The following is an 18,414-nucleotide window of genomic DNA, read 5'->3' on the forward strand; positions in this document are numbered from 1 at the left end:
ATCGTGGGGTAGTTCAATAAAATTTGAGTGTAGATGAGTACCAGCACCATGGTGGACTTACATGTATACGTTTGTAGAGAGGTCTTTTACATCGTCGTTGATGGAGTAGCCTCAGATATCTGAGTGGAATTTTAAAAGCAACATTCAGATTTGATGGATTGTGGGATATACCTGTCACTGCATGCATTTGCATGGAACAGAAGCCACTTTGAGACCATCATCTGCAACAGCTGAGATGCAGACGGCGGGATCGCGAAAGCCCCTGGGGCTGCTCTCCTCAATCACTGCAGGGTTTCTCAGCAGGAATTTCACACAGTTATCTTTGTCCTCAAAGACACGATGCCATGACAACAGGGCTGAGGGGCCAGCTTTAGCAAGCTGTTGTCTGATAATGGTAGAAGGCTTCCACGATGACCTTGGCATCACTTCGCAGCAACAAAATGCTGGCACCGCCCTCCATTGTGTGTCATCATTACTGCCTTACAGTAAGTCTCAAGCATGTCACCTGTGGCAGGCCTCTGTCTGCGCTGCATGGCACTTGTCGCCTGCTTAATCTCACCGACTAATGTTCTTTTTTTAGATTACCCCTCTTGGCATCTGATGGCTGTTCATGTTACCTCAAAGTCCATACTGTGATAACTCAACACTATTTGTCACCAATACCCCACTGCGACTCCACTTAAGCCATCTGGGTAATTAAGACCCATACATGACCTACCTCTTGGAAATATCCTCGGGATATTTTCTTCATCCTTTGTGTTTGGAAAACAATATCATCAGATTACATTTATGCAGTGCTATGTCAATGCAAAGCATGTGGATTATGCTTTTGATTTTTATCCGCTGCTGTTCTCAGATGTGTTGTTTTCTTTCTTTCTGAGCTCCTTGCTAGTAAATGTATTTCTTCTATATTTATTTTGGATTTAAGCCAAGTCGATTTCTCGTTTCTTATCATGAGTTTGATGTAGTTCTGTGCTGCTGTGAATAAGACAATATATTATTATTATTATTTAAACAGAATTAAAGATGTTCATCAATGTTTGTTTACAGTACTAGTGAAACTAGCAACTATTTTCCAAAATTGTATTTACTATTAGAGCAGTAATTGTGAATCATATGAACTGATTGATCGGCCACATTAGTCAAAATGCGTGTAGACAGTCTTGAATCAGTATGAGCCTGTCTGACATGAGGACGCTGCTGTTGTGTGCAACATGTATTGTTCCTGCATCAGACCTTAAGGGATGATAAAGAAAGGAGTTCCTCCCTTTGTCTATTTAAAGATCTGTTTGTGGTCTCCTGGTCCGAGTGCTTGAAGATACCTATGATTAATCACTGCACTGCATGGAACTCCTAATATGGCCTCGTCAGGAGACCAATGCCATCACTGATAAGACTCTTACCCGCTGATTTCTATATTGCTCTCTGCCACTCATTAACCCCCTCCCTTCATGCACCCCTAACCAAACTCAGACACAATAGCATTCCTGGGCCCTCCATATTTGGCAGGGGGGCTTTGTTTATAAAGAGAACTCATGGTGGAAGCCCCAATTGGTCACCATTCTATCTAAAGGTAAGGTGCAGGGACAATGGCTAACAATCAACCACTGCATTTTAAATGGTATTGGTGTGGACTGCAGAGTGGTTTCATCAGTTTTCATTTCTTCTTTCCTCAGGACCATTAAACATCTTTCCTCTCGGGATTCATAAGGTAAGAGCATCTGAAAAATGAGAATAACTTTGATTTAAATCATATAGAAAGATTTTTTTTTCCTACAGCTGCTGTCACTTAAACTCATTACATTGCAAACATTATCTTTTTCACAGACGAGGTGAAAAATGGGTGACGCTGCCATGAAAGAGTTTGGGCCAGCAGCCCCATACCTAAGGAAGTCAGATAGGGAGCGTCTGGAGGCCCAGACTCGTCCTTTCGACATGAAGAAGGAGTGCTTCGTTCCTGATAATGATGAGGAGTATGTGAAGGCTTCCGTCATCAGTCGTGAGGGGGACAAAGTCACTGCTGAGACTGCTAACGGAAAGGTCAGTGAGCCAGAAAGAACAGCCGCCCTGGATGCAACCGCTTCCCTAATTAGGGAGCAGATCTAATGCAAGAGTAATGAATGAATAATGAATGAGTCATAAAGCTCAGAAGTGAAAGAAGGCAGACACAAAGATCATAAAGATCCCTGCTCTCTCCAACAAAACACCTGTAATCTTTGAAATGAGAAATTCCTCAGGATCAGTAATTGTTTATTAACACTCATCTCCATTTTCAGACTGTTACGGTGAAGGACTGTGATGTCCACCCTCAAAACCCGCCTAAGTTTGATAAAATTGAAGACATGGCGATGTTCACCTTCCTCCATGAGCCCGCTGTGCTGTTCAACCTCAAAGAGCGTTACGCAGCATGGATGATCTACGTAAGAAAACCTTTTACAACATCTGTTAATACGCTTCCTGTATCCTTATTAAGAAGAAACATATTATTTTAACTCTTCTCTTACTATGACAGACCTACTCTGGGCTGTTCTGTGTAACTGTCAACCCCTACAAGTGGCTGCCAGTCTACAACCAAGAAGTGGTTGTTGCCTACAGAGGAAAGAAGAGGACTGAAGCTCCTCCTCATATCTTCTCCATCTCTGACAACGCCTATCAGTACATGCTCACTGGTAAAGTTCTCCCACGTTCATAGAAAAATTGAAAAATGCCTATGAATTCCGTAATCCTTAAGTGAATCTGTCTTGTCCGTTTTCAGACAGAGAAAATCAGTCAATTCTCATCACGTAAGTTTTCTTTCATTACTTGAATTGTTCATTGGCTTTATGAGTTGTGCTTCCTCCCTTTCACTTATTATGATGCTTTAAGACAAGTGATCTGTTTTTCCATATTAGACAACCTGAATATGAGTATAAACACTAACATGGATAAAAATTATGGATAATAACATGTAACATGTGAAGCAGCTTTATTGTGTAACATACCATCTGGTGTGTCAGGTAAAGTCAGAGCTGATGAAAAGGTGCATCTGTATTTCCTGACTGTAACTTGTCTTGTGCATTTTTGTAGACTTGCCTTATTCAGCTTGATTTGTTGCACTTGATGTTTGCTACCTATTAGTCAATCTATTGAAACAATTTAACTGGTGTCATCAGTGGAGAATCTGGTGCTGGGAAAACCGTCAACACCAAGAGAGTCATCCAGTACTTTGCCAGCATTGCAGCTGCAGGAGGGAAGAAAGACGCGGCCTCTGAGAAAAAGGTTGCTGTGCTGAATTTACAGAAAATAGAACATTTAATGTTTTCACTGCACTTTTTTGTGTGTGTAGCAATAAGATAAAATGCTTTACTCCTATATTCTTCTAGGGTACTCTGGAGGATCAGATCATCCAGGCTAATCCAGCTCTAGAGGCCTTTGGTAATGCCAAGACCATCAGAAATGACAACTCTTCCAGATTTGTAAGTATATGTCTATCATGGAGTAGCCCTTTGTTCCACTTCTATTCTAACTTTTTCTCATAAATTCTAGGGCAAATTCATCCGAATTCACTTTGCTGCCAGTGGAAAGCTGGCCTCAGCTGATATCGAGACATGTCAGTACTCTCTTTTTTTATACATTCATCTGGTTTGCTCCTGTAATGACAACAAACACCTGTCCATTGACCCACATAATGAAACTGATTTCAACAGATCTGCTGGAAAAGTCCCGTGTCGTCTTTCAGCTGAAAGCTGAGAGAGACTACCACATCTTCTACCAGATCCTGTCTCAGAAGAAACCTGAGCTGCTCGGTAACAAATCTGATCTTTGTACCTGTAACAGCTGGTAGTTAAAATGATGCCAAAAAGTGTATCCAGCGAGCAAAGGTTGAACACAAATCTCTTTTGTCTTTCAGAGATGCTACTCATCACCAACAACCCCTATGACTACACCTTCATCTCCCAAGGAGAGACAACTGTGCCGTCTATTAATGATGCTGAAGAGCTGATGGCCACTGATGTGAGTTGGGATGCACCATAAATTCTCTTCATGGAATTATCTTAATGTAACCTTATAGTTTTTTCTCAAAAATCATTTATGACCGTCAGTGGTCGAAACAAATATTATCTATTGTTTTTTATATACTGGTGAAATAATGATTTTTGTATGGTAGGCACAGCTGTTGGTCCTAGAAAGGGTAGTGTGTGTGATGGGAGGGGGGAGTGAATAGCAAAGATGGAAAGGTAATATTATTCAATATATAGCAATGGCATCATTACAATAATATGACAATAAATTTTATATAATACAAAATGATTACATAATTATCATTACTTGCAATACAAAGTAATACAATGTTATATGAAATAGTCATATTACACTGGGCCACCAGATGTGTGAGTGAGCCCTGTAGTTGCTTGTTGCAACATAGCTGGAATAAGATAGTCAAGCCAGTTAAATATTACAACAATTGTATAACTCAGTAAGAGGGAAAATTAAAACATAACTCAACCATGTTATCTTACTGGAGAAAGAACAATTAAAAAAAAAAAATTTTTTAAAGGATGCGGTAAGGAGACAAGAAAAAATGAGTGTGTGAGTTTGTGTTTGTTTGGTATGAGATTATGAAAATTGATGTCATTGAAATCTTTTTACAAGAAGGAAAAAGATCAGAATAGACAGGATTAGATGTCTGACGTCAAATGCCAGCTATGGTTTCATGTGGATGTAATCCTGGTGGCTCAGACACCACATTCTGTCTTAACCCCCAACTTCTCTGTCACTCTCCTGTACATCCCGATACAATACAAAAAGTCAGTGACCTATCAAATCTAATATCCCTGCCTTTCATTCAGCAAGCCTTTGATGTACTGGGCTTCACTCAAGAAGAGAAGAATGGCATTTACAAGCTGACTGGTGCCATCATGCATTACGGCAACATGAAGTTTAAGCAGAAGCAGCGAGAGGAGCAGGCAGAGGCTGATGGCACTGAAGGTTAGTGAAGCTCTCTGAACCCCTGACAGTTGATAGATGCAATAAAAATCTGATTTTAGGGGTTCTCGGTGGTTGAGTGATTAAGAGCATGTCCAATGTTGGCAGATCCCAATCAATTTGCCTATCGGGCAGAGAGAGGGGTTGAGGATGCACTACTGACTCTGGTTAATAACATCTATGAGCACCTTGAAGGTGCAAATAACTTGGCTAAAGTGGTGTATGTAGATTTTAGTAGTGCTTTCAATACAATTCTATCGCATTTGTTAGTGAACAAATTAATGGATCTCAGTGTAAACTCAAAAATTATTTTGTGGATCTATGATTTTCTGACCAATCGTAGTCAGCGAGTGAGGTTTAATTCAGCTCTCTCATCACCAAAGATCATCAACACCGGTGCTCCTCAAGGGTGTGTTTTGTCCCCTGTGTTATATGTTTTATACACAAATAATTGTCAAGCAGCCTCTTCTGAGCATAAGTTTTTTAAATATGCAGACGACACAGCCTTAGTCGGATTTTTAAAATCTGTAAGAGCATCTGTGGAGGGTTTTGATAGGGAGATAGAGGGTTTTATGCAGTGGTGCTCAGACCACTTCTTGGAGGTCAATGCCAAAAAAACTAAAGAGATGGTAATTGACTTTAGTAAAAGAAAGATAAGTGTCCCCCCTTCTAACATAAATGGTGAGCAAATCCAGAGGGTCTCTACCTATAAATATCTAGGAGTTGAAATAGATGACCAACTTAAATTCAGCGATCTAGCAACAAGTAAGTCCAGGAAGCTACAGCAGAGGCTGTTCTTCCTTAGAAGGTTGAACTATTTCAGGATAGACCGACGTATCCTTCAAATGTTCTATAAAACTGTCCTGCAGAGCGTTCTTACCTTTGGCCTCCTCTGTACTTTTGGTAATATGCGTGTTCGGGATCAAGCTAAATTGCAGCGTATGATCAAGACAGCCAGTAGGATCATTGGGATCGATCAGGCATCGGCAACCCAACTGTACAGGGAGTTGATCTTAAAAAAGGCTGAACAGATCATGACTGATCACACGCACACTCTCCATCTAAGGTTTCGAAGGAGTGGTAGGCCAGGGGGCAGAATCCTCCAGCAAAAAATTAGGACTGTGAGATACAGCAATTCCTTCGTGCCAACAGCAATTAGAATGCTCAATAGCAGATAATGTGAACTGACCTGTATGTCTGTATGCATTTCTGTTGTTTTTCTGTTTTTGTTTTTTTATATGTTTGTATGTATGTTTTGTACTTATTTTAACTACTTATTTTTATCTATCTGACATGGGCCGTGCAATGACCATATGAATTTCCTCTTTGAGGATAATAAAGTTAAACTTGACTTGACTTGAGTACCTGATGCAGTGTTTGATTCCCGACTGTGATGATCTGCACTCCGGTCATTCCCCCAGTCTCTATCCCCACTTTCCTGTCTTTCTCCACTATCCTATCAATTAAGGGCAAACAAATAATTAATAAATGAATACATTTTAATGTTCAACATTTGTTCTCAGATGCTGACAAAGTCGCATATCTGATGGGCCTGAATTCTGCTGACCTCATCAAAGGTCTCTGTCACCCAAGAGTCAAAGTAGGAAATGAGTGGGTCACTAAAGGACAAAATGTCCAGCAGGTAAGAATGTATAAATTAATTTATTAAAAGATGTCTACTGAATTATGAGAAATGGAGGAAGCACTATTCTGGTTTCAAATCTCAATATCTGTTTAACTCAACTTAAAGTTTGAATTTATTTTTACAGGTGTACTATGCTATCGGTGCACTGTCAAAGTCAGTGTATGAGAAGATGTTTCTTTGGATGGTGGTGAGGATTAACCAATCCCTGGACACCAAGCAGCCCCGCCAGTACTTCATTGGTGTGCTGGACATTGCTGGGTTTGAGATCTTTGATGTGAGCCTCTTCTTTAATACATTTGTATAATGTAGATTTTGGAGGCAAATTAATATACTCTACTCCACCCTTATGTTTGATGCAGGAAACAAACATGTGACCATTATATTGTTGTCTTTACAGTACAACACCTTTGAGCAGCTGTGCATCAACTTCACCAATGAAAAACTGCAACAGTTTTTCAACCACCACATGTTTGTGCTGGAGCAGGAAGAGTACAAGAAAGAGGGCATTGAATGGACCTTCATTGACTTTGGTATGGATTTGCAGGCCTGTATTGACCTGATTGAAAAGGTGAGATAATGGACTATTAGACAGACACAAAAAATGTTAATAAAATGTGGTCTGTTTTCTAAATCTCTCATATTTTACCTCCTCAGCCCATGGGTATTATGTCCATCCTTGAAGAGGAGTGCATGTTTCCCAAAGCCTCTGATGCCACCTTTAAAGCTAAGCTCTATGACAACCATCTGGGGAAATCCAACAACTTCCAGAAGCCCAGGATTGTCAAAGGGAAACCAGAGGCTCATTTTGCTCTGGGTCACTACGCTGGAACTGTTGATTATAATATCACCAACTGGCTGGTGAAGAACAAGGATCCACTGAATGAGACTGTGGTTGGATTGTACCAAAAGTCTTGTCTCAAGCTGTTGTCTTTCCTATTTGTAAATTATGCTGGAGCTGACTCGGGTAAGAAAGAACTGGATTCAATGTAATAGCATACACTAGAAATGTTTTATAAAATGTGCCACTGTAAGAACAGAATCAGAAAAATCTCAGAAAATGTTAACTGTCTTTGTAAGACTATAATGAAATTGAGGTATCAACAGGTGCCTAAACCATACAGCTTAGGTCTGTTTGTCAAATCTAATAAGATTGTCATTGCTAATGGTTTAGCCGGTGAAAAAGGCAAAGGAAGCAAGAAGAAGGGCTCATCCTTCCAAACAGTGTCTGCATTGCACAGGGTTAGTAAAGACAAAATCACATTTCACACACAAAATAATGACAGATTTTACTTTACATTGCTAGCTGAAATATGTCACCCTGAACTTTTAAATGTTTAATTGTCTCTACAGGAAAACCTGAACAAGCTGATGACCAACTTGAGGTCTACTCACCCTCACTTTGTGCGCTGCCTAATCCCCAATGAGACCAAGACTCCTGGGGCCATGGAGAATCCTCTGGTGATGCACCAGCTGCGCTGTAATGGTGTGCTGGAAGGCATCAGGATCTGCAGAAAGGGCTTCCCCAACAGGATCCTATACGGAGATTTCAAACAGAGGTACGATCTCAGAAGCCATTTTTGTTACTGCATAATTTCAAGAAAATGGAAATATAAAGAAATATAAAAGTCTAAATATATTTTTGGATTTTCCAGATATCGCATTCTGAATCCTGCTGCCATTCCCGATGGTCAGTTCATTGACAGCAGGAAGGGAGCTGAGAAACTTCTTGGGTCTCTGGATATTGATCACAGCCAGTACAAGTTTGGACATACCAAGGTAATCAATAAAAGGGAAAGACACTTATAAAATTAAATTGAAAACATAGCAGATTTAGGTGCTTACTGACATCAAAGGACTATCATATTTATAACTGTCCATCCATCCATCCATCCATCCATCCATCCATCCATCCATCCATCCATCCATCCATCCATCCATCCATCCATCCATCCATCCATCCATCCATCCATCCATCCATTCTCTTCCGCTCATCCGGGACTGTGTTTTCATAAATGTAAAAACACCTGAAACTAAGAGTAGTTGTATTTAATTTGCTTAAAATGAGCAATCTATTTATATAGGGAGTAGGTTCTTTAGATTCTACTGCACAGTTGGAAAGGGAGGGATGAGGAAGGGGTACTGAGTTGGTAGTAATCTTCCAACTCACTGCATGCCATTAAATCCTACATGGTGATCCTCTGAGGCAACATTAATGAACTTTGGTTGAATGGTAAACATTGTGAGAGAAGTTCATCAACTACCAACTGTATAAATTCCAGTTAGACAGCAATATCTTTCTTGTGTTTTTGAACATTGGTTCATATTTGCTACCATAAGCTGCTGAGGACCAAACAAGCCTAAAACAGGACATTTGTGCCAGTGGGACCCATTAAGTAAAGCACCTGAATAATATCTGTCTGCCCCTTAAGGTGTTCTTCAAGGCAGGTCTTCTTGGTCAACTGGAGGAGATGAGGGATGATCGACTGTCACTGATTATCACTGGAATCCAAGCAAGATCAAGAGGTCTGCTGGCAAGAGTGGAATTCCAGAAGATTGTTGAAAGGAGGTCAGAGGAATCCATTAAAAATGTATTAAGCTAAATCAATGACAATTATTATTCATAATGATCGTATTTTGCATGAAGTGGTAGTAATGTAATAACTTGATCTTGGACAGGGATGCACTTTTGGTGATCCAGTGGAACATCCGTGCCTTCATGGGGGTCAAGAATTGGCCCTGGATGAAACTGTTCTTTAAGATTAAACCTCTGCTGAGATCTGCAGAAGCAGAAAAAGAGATGGCCAACATGAAGGAAGAATTCTTGAAGCTGAAAGAGGCTTATGCAAAGTCTGAGGCTCGTAGAAAGGAACTAGAGGAGAAAATGGTTTCACTTCTCCAAGAGAAGAATGACCTGCAGCTCCACGTCCAGGCTGTAAGTCTACAGACAGGATTTCAAATATTTTGATGTACTGTATAGAATATATACCATATGCATACACACAAATTATCACAGGCTAATCATGTCATCGGCTTTCAATTCAGGAGCAAGATAATCTTGCTGATGCTGAAGAAAGATGTGAGGGGCTGATCAAAAACAAAATTCAGATGGAAGCAAAAGCCAAAGAGCTGACAGAAAGACTGGAGGATGAGGAGGAGATGAACGCTGAGCTGACAGCTAAGAAGAGGAAGCTGGAGGACGAGTGCTCTGAGTTAAAGAAGGACATTGATGACTTAGAGCTAACTTTGGCCAAAGTGGAAAAAGAGAAGCATGCCACTGAGAACAAGGTACGGCAGTTATTCAGTTATTTCAGTGCATGAGCAAGTGGCATGTTTTATCTTGTTTGCAATACCTACAGTATTTCTCAACTTGCAGGTGAAGAACCTGGTCGAGGAGATGGCTGCTCTGGATGAAATCATTGCCAAGTTGACCAAGGAAAAGAAAGCCTTACAGGAAGCTCATCAGCAAACACTGGATGACCTGCAGAGTGAAGAAGACAAAGTCAACACTCTGACCAAGGCCAAGGCCAAGCTGGAGCAGCAAGTGGATGATGTATGTAGTTAAAAGCATGTCTTCATTATCTTTAATTTGCTGAGAAAGGATATTCTCTGTTTGAGGGAAAATGTGGTATTCTCCAATGATATCTTCCAGCTTGAGGGTTCTTTGGAACAAGAGAAGAAAGTACGAATGGACCTTGAGAGAGCAAAGAGGAAGCTAGAGGGTGACCTGAAATTGACTCAGGAAACCCTAATGGACCTGGAAAATGACAAGCAACAACTTGAAGAGCACCTGAAAAAGTAATTCTGAATAATTGTTTATACATCTATATTTGTAGTATGCATGCATTTCTGTTGTTCTATCAGTTGATATTGATACAATTGTTCTAATTTCTATCATGAATCCCTTTTACTCCAGGAAAGACTTTGAAGTTAGTCAGCTCAATAATAAAATAGAAGATGAGCAGGCCATTGTCATTCAGCTCCAGAAGAAGCTAAAGGAGCTTCAGGTAACATGACTAACATGTAATGGCTCAAAATTGGTAAAATCTCAATAGAAAAAGTGACTAAATAACAATGGCTCAACAGGCCCGTATTGAAGAGCTGGAAGAAGAGCTTGAGGCAGAGCGAGCTGCCCGAGCCAAGGTGGAGAAGCAAAGAGCAGACTTGGCCAGGGAGCTGGAGGAGATCAGTGAGAGGCTGGAGGAGGCTGGTGGAGCAACAGTTGCCCAAATTGAAATGAACAAGAAGAGGGAGGCTGAGTTCCAGAAACTCCGCAGAGACCTTGAAGAGGCCACTCTGCAGCATGAAGCCACCGCTGCCACACTCAGGAAGAAACAGGCCGACAGTGTGGCTGACCTGGGGGAGCAGATTGACAACCTGCAGAGAGTCAAGCAGAAACTGGAGAAGGAGAAGAGTGAGCTCAGACTGGAACTGGATGATGTGGTCTCTAATATGGAGCATATTGTAAAGACAAAGGTAAAAAAAAAAAAAAAAAAAGTACAAATGTTGGGAAAGAGATATGAAGGTATTTAGTGTAGTGTGTATGCTGAAACTCATGTTTTGCTGTTATCTATTTAATTTTAGACAAATCTGGAGAAGAACTGCAGGACTACAGAAGATCAGATGAATGAATACAAGACCAAGTTTGAAGAAGCTCAACGCAGTATCAATGACTTCAATATGCAAAAAGCAAAGCTCCAGACAGAAAATGGTACTATGTTTTGGTATTGATCTCTGATGATAGATGGTTGTTTCTGGACACAGACAATAACATTCTGCATTTTCCACAACACTAGGTGAGTTCTTGAGGCAACTAGAGGAGAAGGATTCCCTGGTGTCTCAGCTGACAAGAGGAAAAATGTCTTACACTCAACAGATTGAAGACTTAAAGAGACAACTGGAAGAGGAGACCAAGGTGAAATAAAGTTCCATTGCATACATTCAACAGTAATTTCTAAGTTATATATTACCATGAAATGTAAATATTGATGGATACATCTTTGGCACATGTTGGCTTACTTTTCTGGGGCCCCAAGGTTGATGCTTGGGTGTTATTCATTCATTATGATTTTGTTTCAATAGGCAAAGAGTGCTCTGGCCCATGCAGTGCAGTCTTCTCGTCATGACTGTGACCTGCTCAGGGAGCAGTATGAAGAGGAGCAGGAGGCCAAGGCTGAACTGCAGCGTGGCATGTCAAAGGCCAACTCTGAGGTGGCTCAGTGGAGAACTAAGTATGAAACTGATGCCATCCAGAGGACTGAGGAACTAGAGGAGGCCAAGTAAGACAATTTATGATCCAAATCCATTAATCAATATGTAGGCTAACTCCCCAAAAGACATTTTACTTCATCTATCAGGTCAGCTTTTTGTTTGTGTTATGTTTCAACTAAAATATAAGACGAACAAAAAGTTTGTCTGTGAGATGACTAAGCAACCATTCCAATTTTTTTTTAAACAAATTAAAGATTCGCAAGCATACCTGCAGCGACATTAAATTATTTAAATGATTGATTTTTCTTTTTAAGGAAAAAGCTAGCTCAGCGTCTGCAGGATGCTGAGGAGGCTGTTGAAGCAGTGAATGCTAAATGTTCTTCTCTGGAGAAGACCAAACACAGACTGCAGAATGAGATTGAAGATCTTATGGTGGATGTGGAAAGGTCAAACGCTGCTGCTGCTGCTCTGGACAAGAAGCAAAGAAACTTTGATAAGGTGAAGTACTGCATGACAATGTGAAGCATTTTGAGCATCAATCGTATCAGTTGGTGGTGAAGTCTTTGACTTGCAGATTGGATGATTTTTTTTGTTAAAATTTATATCTTTTCACTTTGTCTTATGCACTCTGCATTCCCAAGACTTTTGTCCTTTCTCCATTCACCAGCACATATCCATTTACTGCTGGTCTTTCTGTTCAATGCAGGTACTGTCTGAGTGGAAGCAGAAGTATGAAGAGTCTCAGTGTGAGCTGGAGGGCTCTCAGAAGGAGGCTAGGGCTTTAAGCACTGAGCTCTTCAAACTGAAGAACTCTTATGAGGAGTCTCTGGATCATCTGGAGACCATGAAGAGAGAGAACAAAAACTTACAGGGTAAGATATACTGCCAGGGTCTGTGTTCAGGTTCCCGTAGACCTACCTTACAGAATTAATTGTAAAGTTCTCTTAATCACATCGTTTGGCATTCCCAGAGGAAATATCTGACCTTACTGAGCAACTTGGTGAGGGCGGTAAGAACATCCATGAGCTGGAGAAATTAAGGAAACAACTGGAGCAGGAGAAGAATGAGATCCAGTCTGCTCTTGAGGAAGCAGAGGTACAGGTCTACCTCAATTAGTAAAGTTTGGAGAAAGACTGTCTACTGTTATGTTAAAACTCTGTACTTTCTTGCCCACCAGGCCTCCCTGGAGCATGAGGAGGGCAAGATTCTCAGAGCCCAGTTAGAGTTCAATCAAGTTAAAGCAGACATTGAACGCAAACTAGCTGAGAAAGATGAGGAGATGGAACAGAGCAAGAGGAATCTGCAGAGGACCATTGAGACCCTGCAGAGCTCTCTGGAAGCTGAATGTCGCAGCAGGAATGAGGCCATGCGCTTGAAGAAGAAAATGGAGGGAGACCTCAATGAGATGGAGATCCAACTCAGCCAGGCCAATAGGCAGGCATCTGAGGCCCAGAAACAACTTAAGTCTATTCATGCACATCTCAAGGTAAACCAGTAAAAGAAAGGCAGGTTTCCAATTCAAATTTAAACTACTTATAGACATTAACACGATCGATGCCATCCCCTTCAGGATTGTCAAATTCAGCTCAATGAGTCCCTTCGGGCCAATGATGACCTTAAAGAGAACATTGCCATTGTTGAGAGACGCAACAACCTGCTTCAGGCTGAGCTGGAGGAACTGAGGGCTGCTCTGGAGCAAACTGAGAGAAGCCGCAAACTTGCTGAGCAAGAGCTGCTGGATGTTAGCGAGAGGGTGCAGCTACTGCACTCACAGGTAAAAGACAGTGATCATCTATATGTCTCAAAAATGCTTGCTTCTATGGTCACACTGAAAATTGTGCATAATTCTTTATAACATTAGAACACCAGCCTGATAAACCAGAAGAAGAAGCTGGAGGGTGACACAAGCCAGCTTCAGACAGAAGTAGAAGATGCACTGCAGGAGTGCAGAAATGCAGACGAAAAGGCCAAGAAGGCCATCACTGATGCTGCCATGATGGCAGAGGAGCTGAAGAAAGAGCAGGACACCAGCTCTCACCTGGAGCGTATGAAGAAGAACATGGAACAAACCATCAAAGACCTGCAGCACCGTCTGGATGAAGCTGAGCAGATCGCCATGAAGGGAGGCAAGAAGCAGGTGCAGAAGCTCGAGGCCAGGGTAAGAGAAATTTGCCGGAAGGCAAACTACCACATCTGTTTTACCATCATTAACCATTATATTTATAAATAAAAAATACTTAATCCAGTAGAGCACAGATCATCTTTTAAAGCTAGCCCACAGACATGCAGCACTGATTAACACTCAGTGAGCACTTGATTAGTAAATGTCATTTTAACTCTGGGTAGGGCGTCAAGAAACAGTCTTGTTCATGCCATGGATTCCACTGCATCACATCACATTTGTAGAATTGCCAGCTACACAATCGTGCTATCAATCCCCTCTTCCACGGTAATGTGTTCAACTGGAGCCACATCTGAACTCAGTGTCATGTACATGAAACCAATTTATCTTGATTGATTTGGTGCACTATCCTGCTGAAAGTAGCCATAGATGGTTGCCTCACCTGCGGTATTAAGGGGCCTTAAGTGAGCCAAGAAATCATTCCCCACATGATTGGTGTCCAGTTTTGGTGAATGCTTTTGGTTAATGTGGAGCCTGACCTGGTTCTCTTCTTTTGTCACCCATGCCTCCTAATGAAGAAGTCACTGAGCTCACAAAATTCCTTATCATGATGTTTGATGTGAGCAGTAACTGATGCTCCTGACCTGTATCTTCAGGATTTGAAGCAATACACTAATGTCACATGATTGGCTGATTGGATAATTGCATATAAGCACTTCATCCCATCAGTCTTGTTCCCTGCCTCCAATACATGTTGATAATTCCCTGCCTGTACATTCTATTTTGGTCTCCACTAAACCCTGAGGAAAACATACAGGTCAAGTCTTTAACTCTGCCTGTCTACTGTTTGATTACACAAAGTTAAAACTGGCTAAAAAGCTCTGCAGAGCTGATAATTCATCTTTCTCATTTCACAGTTATTTCAACTGAGATTCAAATATACTGATTAATGGAGCTTTTAACTGCTTGGGGACAGTAGAATTTCCAGTAGATGATTTTTTTCTGATGTTTTCAGGTGAGAGAGCTCGAGAATGAAGTGGAGTCAGAGCAGAGGAAGAGCAGCGACGCCATAAAGGGAATTCGCAAATATGAAAGGCGAATCAAGGAGCTCACATACCAGGTCAGTGTTGTGCATCTTCATCAGTACAACGTAAACTGTTTGTAGGCTTCTTCTTACCTGCTCAGAAATGTATATCCATTGTCCATGCTGTGCCATACTAAACATATTTCTGTACTTTGGCATTTCAATCAGGACATGCTCCATATTCAGGCCATGCTTGTCTTTCCTATTTCTCTGCTTATACAGACTGACGAAGACCGCAAGAATGTTGCGCGTCTGCAGGATCTGGTTGACAAACTGCAGCTCAAAGTCAAAGCCTACAAGAGATCAGCTGAGGAGGCTGTAAGTGTGGCTTGACCTTCAAGATTTAAGTTCACACCACATCTTTATTAAAGTCTAACATTTGACGATGCTAATTTGCAGCTTTAATTTCAGCTTCAACTGTGACTTCTCTAAGACTTAAGTGGTAAATGACCCAAAGAGACCGTGGTCATTTATGTAGCTGTCTCTTTCAGCTGGTTTTAGTAACATAATGTTTTGTTATGTGTTTCTCTTGAATCCCGTAGGAGGAGCAGGCCAACACTCATCTGACCAAGTTCCGTAAACTGCAGCATGAGCTGGACGAGTCTGAAGAGCGCGCTGACATCGCCGAGTCTCAGGTCAACAAGCTGCGTGCCAAAAGCCGTGATGTGGGCTCCAAGGTAAGAAGCTCTTCTATATTTCAACACTGCACATGAAAACAGAGCTGTTCTATCTACTAAAATATTAAACAACATTCAGACATTTAGAGCAATCCATTTTAAGATGTACTGTATGTGTGGATGTGTACATATACAGTCATTGTAGAAATAAATCAAGCCAGTCTTTGTACAGGTCACTTTTATTATTTTCTGAATTTGGTTAATTGTATTAGTGTCATCTAATAGGGTTAGTGATAATATAATTTTTGTGGGTTAGGGTTACAAAGGCTCCATGACAGTTTAACTATGTTATGTAAAATGTGTTCCTGTCCAGATTCAAACTGGCTCATGGTCAGTATCTTACACAGAGAACATGTAGAACTTTTCCCTAAATTCTTATTATTATTATTATTATTTTTACTATATCTTGGTAAGAGTGATTTTTTATGAACGCAAGAAATTGTAATAAATCTTATCAGTTAGTCAAAGCAGACTGAGCAGAAAACATCTGAATAAAAGTGCAAACAATCCCTTGATTAATGTTAGATTATTTTGTTGGAGCTCTTGTGACTCTTACTCTTACTGTATTATAAGCTACTGTTAGCTCTCACATCATCAGGCAGATTTTTGTTGACCTTCCACTGTAAATGATAATTATAGATCATAAAAGTCTTAAAAGACTGAATGATTTCCACATTTCTATGGCTGGGAATCAGTATCGCAAAGAAAAAAAAATTATAAAACAGTGGCTTTACAGTTACCTAAAAGAAAATGGCTTAGTCTTAAAGGGATAGTTCAACATTTTTGAAAATTGGCCCATCGCCATGATCCCCCTAGTAATAGCAGTAGGTTCGTTACCTTTAATTGTTGGTCCAAGCTGCTTTTAGATCGGGGGAGAAGAATACCGAGCGGCGCAGCTACACTACGGAGGCTAATGGAATTTCTTGGTTTTGCTCATCAAACTCAGCAAATACACAACCAAAAAACTCAAAAACGCTGTGGTGGACAAGTTGTGACCTGCACATTTACCACGCTATGAGATAATAGCGGAAAGTTAAGAGAAGTGAAGCAAATACTCGGAACTACTTTCTTCAGTGAACCACTGGTCGGAGGGACACAGTGTGCGCACCTCAGCCAGTGCCGTAGTATACGGACGTATCTGCAGTAAACAGGCGCTTTTGAAATCACTCCGCCGAGCAGCCGTCTAGAGTGTAAAGTCCGACTTTGCCTCTAAAACAACTCCATCTCGCAACTTTCCGCTATTATCTCATAGCGTGGTGAATGTGCAGGTCACAACTTGTCCACCACAGCGTTTTTGAGTTTTTTGGTTGTGTATTTGCTGAGTTTGATGAGCAAAACCAAGAAATTCCATTAGCCTCCGTAGTGTAGCTGCGCCGCTCGGTATTCTTCTCCCCCGATCTAAAAGCAGCTTGGACCAACAATTAAAGGTAACGAACCTACTGCTATTACTAGGGGGATCATGGCGATGGGCCAATTTTCAAAAATGTTGAACTATCCCTTTAACTTTACTCCAAATACATTCAGTGCTAAATGATTTTTCCATTCCTACAATTTCAACATTCTAACATCTTATAATTACAAAATGTAGCTCTGGTGTACTACCTTGTGTAACACTTGTTGAGTCTTGCTGGTCATCTGTCCCTAATCCGTCTCTCTGTCTACTCTCTATCATCACAGAAAGGGCTAGATGAGGAGTGAAACTCACAGACGGCCACCTAAGAGCTTTGGGATCTCCTGTGCTGTAGTCCCCTTTGTCTCCAAAGTAACTGTAGAATAAAGCAAAGTGCAATCAAGTTGTGTAGAGTGCTCATTCGTTTCAACACTTCATATTAAATTAAAACATTGGAGGCAGCACACAGCCTTGTCACATTCAGTATAGGTCAAATTCTTAGTGTTCACTAGAATCAAATATCTTTATACAGTTTTTCTTGGTCACAGGTCTACCTTTTAGCATCATGCCTAAGGCCATGTTGATACTGATTAGGCGATGTATTCTAGTTTTGATCTTTATTCTGGGGAAAATTTACACATGTCAAAGCCTCCTCAGACCACAAATTATGGAAAAAGAAGATCCAGTTAAAGATCCAGGTTAGTTTGCATGGCTTGACATAAAGACCTCTCCAAAAAAACAAAAACCATGAAATGATTTATTAATCATTTCAATGCAGCCTCTTTCCACTTGCTGCTCCCTTTTTCATCTACTGCAGAATCAACCATCAAATCACATTTTCAGATTTATGTTTATATTTCATGTTCATGTAGAAACAGACTTGAGCAATAACTACATACAGTACAGGCACAGAGCTGCTATTGGACTACAAAGGCAAATTTTCAGGGTACAGGATGTTGGTGTGCAGGGCACAGAAGGAGGAAGTAATACATGATTAAAAACAAATGAACACAGGATCACATCCATACTTTCACTGCATTATGTTCACTTTTTGTCTGCTCAGCTCTATAGAACTTTCACATGAACTTTGCTCCCAAATATTAAAAAAGGCAATAGCAAATATCCTCATGCTACTTTTTGTTTGTTTCAATAAAGAAATAATGAGTTCATTATCTCTAATTGCATAAATAAGGAAGCAAGCCTTGAAAATCCTCTAAAATATATTCATTGTACAGTGTCTTCAAAAATGCAGAGTTCCTATTCATTTGCCTCTAACCATATTGTTGCTGGACCATCATGCATCACCTGCCTGAATCAGATACT

At 40.7% G+C, this 18,414-nt stretch overlaps 1 protein-coding gene across 1 annotated transcript; it reads left to right on the plus strand.

Annotated features, from left to right (window-relative positions):
* Nucleotides 1–1,839: 1,839 nt before the first annotated feature.
* Nucleotides 1,840–17,399, plus strand: LOC311000693 (myosin-7-like; the record flags this gene model as incomplete). The annotated part of the gene is made up of 37 exons (XM_083991465.1): nucleotides 1,840–2,040; nucleotides 2,277–2,420; nucleotides 2,513–2,669; nucleotides 2,756–2,783; nucleotides 3,153–3,258; nucleotides 3,363–3,455; nucleotides 3,526–3,589; nucleotides 3,687–3,785; nucleotides 3,890–3,993; nucleotides 4,830–4,968; nucleotides 6,489–6,607; nucleotides 6,735–6,884; nucleotides 7,008–7,178; nucleotides 7,265–7,574; nucleotides 7,782–7,849; nucleotides 7,961–8,166; nucleotides 8,263–8,386; nucleotides 9,040–9,176; nucleotides 9,287–9,542; nucleotides 9,653–9,895; nucleotides 9,984–10,160; nucleotides 10,260–10,405; nucleotides 10,524–10,614; nucleotides 10,694–11,083; nucleotides 11,192–11,318; nucleotides 11,404–11,522; nucleotides 11,690–11,886; nucleotides 12,133–12,316; nucleotides 12,525–12,690; nucleotides 12,789–12,913; nucleotides 12,996–13,304; nucleotides 13,389–13,592; nucleotides 13,680–13,976; nucleotides 14,956–15,060; nucleotides 15,247–15,342; nucleotides 15,567–15,701; nucleotides 17,379–17,399. 37 exons carry the CDS (start codon nucleotides 1,840–1,842, stop codon nucleotides 17,397–17,399), a joined length of 5,808 nt encoding a protein of 1,935 aa, XP_083847591.1.
* Nucleotides 17,400–18,414: the final 1,015 nt, after the last annotated feature.

The sequence above is a fragment of the Trachurus trachurus genome (genome assembly GCF_905171665.1).
Source record: "Trachurus trachurus genome assembly, chromosome: 17".
Taxonomy (NCBI): domain Eukaryota; kingdom Metazoa; phylum Chordata; class Actinopteri; order Carangiformes; family Carangidae; genus Trachurus; species Trachurus trachurus.